This window comes from Rutidosis leptorrhynchoides, chromosome 2, assembly GCF_046630445.1.
Source record: "Rutidosis leptorrhynchoides isolate AG116_Rl617_1_P2 chromosome 2, CSIRO_AGI_Rlap_v1, whole genome shotgun sequence".
NCBI lineage: Eukaryota > Viridiplantae > Streptophyta > Magnoliopsida > Asterales > Asteraceae > Rutidosis > Rutidosis leptorrhynchoides.
Window position 1 is genome coordinate 385,767,999 of NC_092334.1, and position 4,840 is coordinate 385,772,838.

The following is a 4,840-nucleotide window of genomic DNA, read 5'->3' on the forward strand; positions in this document are numbered from 1 at the left end:
AGGAATATGTAATTTGTCTTGGGCTTCTAGGCTCATGAATTCTTTTTAATTGGTCAATTGGATGTTGCAGCTTCTTTAGAGTTTTTCTAGAAGTTCGGTTTGTTTATAAATTTTGCCATTAAAAAAATAATAAATAAAAAAATCATGTAATTAAATTAAAATATTTGATTAAATATAATAATAATAATAATAATAATAATAATAATAATAATAATAATAATAATAATAATAATAATAATAATAATATAATTAAAATGATAATAAGGGAGTAACATAATGAGAGTTAACAAACATCTTCCATTTGGCATGATATTGTACTCCATATATTAGATAAAATGATCGATAAAACTGTATATTTAACCTTTTAACTGAACGTAAATTCAATGGTCCAACAAATCGTTTAACGTTCTTTTTATCTTCTGATTATGATGAAAAAATTCGTTTTAATGTTATATTTATTTTTGCAAAAAAATTAAAAAAATAATAATAAATAAATGAATAAAAAATTCAACACTTTGTGTTACATTGAGGGGCTTAATTGTCTATTTTGATAATCAAGGGGTGAAATTGGAAACCACGGCAGTGGAGCGAAGTTATATCTTGTTGAAAACCCCTACGTTCACTAATCACTATTTGTTGTCACTTGCAGATTTCGGATTATTTTTCATAAAAATCAAAGGTTATGGCTGCGAGTCCAAAGAAGAAGGTACTGATGTTATGTGGCGATTACATGGAAGACGCTGAGGTCTGTTGGTTTAGTTTCGTTGATTATTACTTAGTAAAATCCCTAATTCATTGATATTGATAAAATTTGGGGGGATGCAATTGCATTGCAGGTGATGGTTCCATTTCAAGCATTACAAGCATACGGATTAAGTGTTGATGCTGTTTGTCCAAATAAAAAATCTGGAGATATTTGTCGCACTGCTATTCATCAATCTTCTGGTCACCAGGTCCTCCTCCTTTCACATAATCTCTCTATTAACCTTAGGGTTCTAACTTCTAAATAGTACAGTAGTATTTTAATAGTCCTACTGGGCCATTGTAGTTACACACTTCAATTAGTTCATACAATTTAATTAGTTTTGAATCATATACTGAACTTGATGCTTGAGGTTTCATCAAACATTTTTAAAACTCATTATTATAGGAGCTAAGTTTTACTGAAAGATAGAAGCTAATCTCAATGTTAAGCACTCTGGTTGACCAAACTTCAAGCTGATGTAAAAATGAATACGTTAAAGGTTTTTATGCTTTTGAGTAAAACAAAGCTACTAAACTGCAAATTTCTACTTGTATGTGACCGTATTTGCAAACGTGCGTAGAATGTTGTGATGGTTGAAGAGTTTAAGACAACTTGAAATCAGGTTTGTAACAATGGCTAGTCACATACCAATTAGGAAAGTATGTAGGGAAAGATAAATTCTGCTAACTAATTTATATTTTGAAATCTTTAAATGATTAGGGCTTGTTCTAGCCCATGTAGTTTTATTTTTTTTCATTTAAACCTGGATGGACTTTGTCAATACATATTAATGTATGTTTAACCCCAGATTGCTCATTTATGAATCTTGTTTTAAGCTTATACATGATTATTATTTTAAACTGATGATAAAAATTGGCATGTTGCTATTATATGGTACACCTTAAATTTGATACCGTAGAGATCACCTTTGGGAATGTTCGGTCTTAAGTGACATTTTCAACATGAGATACATATAAATGGGCCGACTTTTTTAATGTTAGGTATCTTTTTTATTTCACAAGATATATAAATATATATTTCTAGTAGGTGAAATGACTAAACTAAAATCTTTTATAAAGAATGAAACGGGTCCATTGGGTTGAATGGTTCACATGGGTTGAAAGCAGTTCAAAGTCAATTTATACACACGACTCATAGTTTCTGTAATCGTATATACTGATCTACCACATTATTTAGTTATAAAACCTAAAAGACTGGCTAACTGTCCCACTTGTTTTGACCTGTTACCAAACCCTTTGACCCTCCCTTGCACCTCTAATTATACTACAAACGTTGTTAGGGAATGAGTTAGAAGTATCACTACATACACCATTAGTTAGATACCTTTGCTTCTTACGTATTCAGCAGTCTTACTATATTTTATTACATTTTATCAGACGTACTTTGAGTCACGTGGTCACAACTTCGCTCTCAATGCAAATTTTGATGAGATTGATTCAACCACATACGACGGCTTGGTTCTACCAGGAGGGCGTGCACCTGAATACCTTGCAATGAATGAATCTGTGCAACAACTTGTGAAATATTTTGTAAAATCTGGAAAACCAATTGCTTCCATTTGTCATGGACAACTTATCTTGGCTGCTGCTGATGTAGTTAAAGGCAAAAAAGTTACAGCATATTCTGCTGTGGGACCCGTGCTCGTTGCTGCTGGTGCTCATTGGGTTGAACCTGATACATTGGCATCATGCACTGTTGATGGTAATATAGTTACTGGAGCTACATACCATGGTCATGCTGAGTATATTCGCCATTTTATCAAAGCATTAGGAGGCACTGTAACTGGTTCGGACAAACGGATTCTATTCCTTTGTGGAGTAAGTTGTAATTCCTTACATGACATTACAAAAATTGAGTTGTGCGTGATTATTTGTATTATAATTCACACTTAATTTCTTTGTTTCTCTTATTATTTTAGCTACCTATAAATAATTCCCTCTGTACATAAGGGGAAGTTGGGGTTGAACATACAATGAGTGACATGATAATCTAAAAAGGTAGAAGGTTTTCCTTGTTCGGGCTACCCGGGAGGGTGAGTAATTTGACTCCATACTCTGATGTATGAACCCCAGGATTACTCCCTGGATGTTTCCAATCCTTCCTTGGCCACCACTAAATATTCGTCCCATACGAGATTCAAACCTGAGACCTCCTGCAAGGAACTCAGGGCCCCAACCACTGGGCTATCAAACAGGGAAGGAGGTTTCAAGTTCGAATCCCTCGGATAAAAAAAGATCAGGAACCAGTACCCTCAGATAAAAAAGATCAATGGTCAAGATTGACTCTTATCACACACACGGGGTCTATTATCTAGTATATATATGCACGTGCGCGAGCGCGCACACACATCCACACACCTACCCACCCACACACACACTAATTTATAGAGTATACAATGGCATGCCCTTATGGTCCCTTTTAAATGTTGGTACGGATGTGGGATACTTTACTTAGGTTAATGGTGTTGGCTTTGTTAGTTTGATAGTGCAAACTGCTCTTAAATGAAACCAACCTTCATCTTTATCAAATTCTTTAGCTAACATACTTCACAAAATTAGACGCATGTTGCAAGTCTATAACTACATGAAGGACTTGGTTACAGGTATATTGTAAATTTAAATGGTTAATTAGTTATGTTATTACTATACCTGGTAATTGACACCCATACTCAAATTGGGGTCAAATGGGTCAAGCTTTCGGGCCAATTGGGTCTTGAAAAAAATTAGGTCTGATAATGTAAACATCCTTATTGTGCAGGATTATATGGAAGACTATGAGGTACTTGTTCCATACCAGTCTCTTGAAGCACTTGGATGCCATGTCGATGCGGTTTGTCCGAACAAAAACGCGGGTGATACATGCCCGACAGCTGTCCATGATTTCGAGGGGGACCAAACATACAGTGAGAAACCGGGCCATAATTTCAAACTAACAACAAACTTCAACGATGTCGATGCTTCAAGCTACGATGGGCTTGTGATTCCAGGTGGTCGTGCTCCAGAATACCTCGCGTTAAACCGAGATGTTATTAATTTGGTGAAACATTTTATGGAGGCTGGAAAGCCAGTTGCATCCATCTGCCATGGCCAACAGATACTTTCTGCTGCTGGTGTTCTCAAGGTAGGTTTTTGTAATTTTCCTGTTATATATTCAATTAAAAGTTTACTTTTTTATTTGTCAATAAATACAATGATTCATGATCCATTAATCCAATGGGTATAATTGGGTTGCACATTTTTTCCCTTATCAGCGTATTTGTCAAATGGGTCAAATAAAAAGTTATAGCTAATAAGGGAACCAGTCAAATGTGTTACACAAGTCAAGTGGTTTAGGAGTTGCATGCACTTTTTTTTTCTTTCAAAAATCTAGGTTATCATTATAATAACACATGGAAAGGTCTAAAAGGTTATCATTATAAACACTTTTTTTTTTTTTTTTTTTTTTTCAAAATCAATGGTGTATAGTTTAAACATTAGTATGCTTTTTAGTTTTTACAGATTATGGTTAACCCCACATTAGATTAGGGTTGTATAACTATTAATACCTTATACGTTATATCATTAGTTAATGAATATAATCAATCATTAATTTTCATTTACCATTCATGAAAGTATCAGAAACGTAGTTCTCTTTCACTAATGTCTCTTTATTAAATTGTTTTTACTAGGGTAAAAAATGTACTGCATATCCCGCTGTGAAACTGAATGTGGTATTGGGTGGTGGGACCTGGTTGGAACCCGAGCCAATAGATCGTTGCTATACCGATGGAAACCTAGTAACTGGAGCAGCTTGGCCAGGGCATCCTCAGTTCATCGCGCAGTTCATGTCGTTGCTTGGTGTGCAGGTAAGTTTCTAATGTTGATGCTGTTTGATTTTGGTCTGTACTCGTTTGTATACAAAACAAACTTTGGAGTATGCTAGTTTTTACAATAATGTACCGAAAAGGACAAAAATCCAAACTATATGACACGATCATGTAAAATTTGCTATACTAGTAGTGTATTTTGTTGTGCTTATGATATTTGAGATACGGTTGTGATTACACAAAGCCACATGTGCATGCGTGCGTGTATT

General features: G+C 34.6%; 1 protein-coding gene across 1 annotated transcript; it reads left to right on the plus strand.

Moving 5' to 3' along the window:
• The first annotated feature begins 682 nt into the window (after positions 1 to 682).
• On the plus strand, positions 683 to 4,622 carry LOC139892135 (protein DJ-1 homolog D). The gene is made up of 5 exons (XM_071875175.1): positions 683 to 745; positions 837 to 953; positions 2,143 to 2,583; positions 3,524 to 3,886; positions 4,434 to 4,622. Exons 1-5 carry the CDS (start codon positions 683 to 685, stop codon positions 4,620 to 4,622), a joined length of 1,173 nt encoding a protein of 390 aa, XP_071731276.1.
• Positions 4,623 to 4,840: the final 218 nt, after the last annotated feature.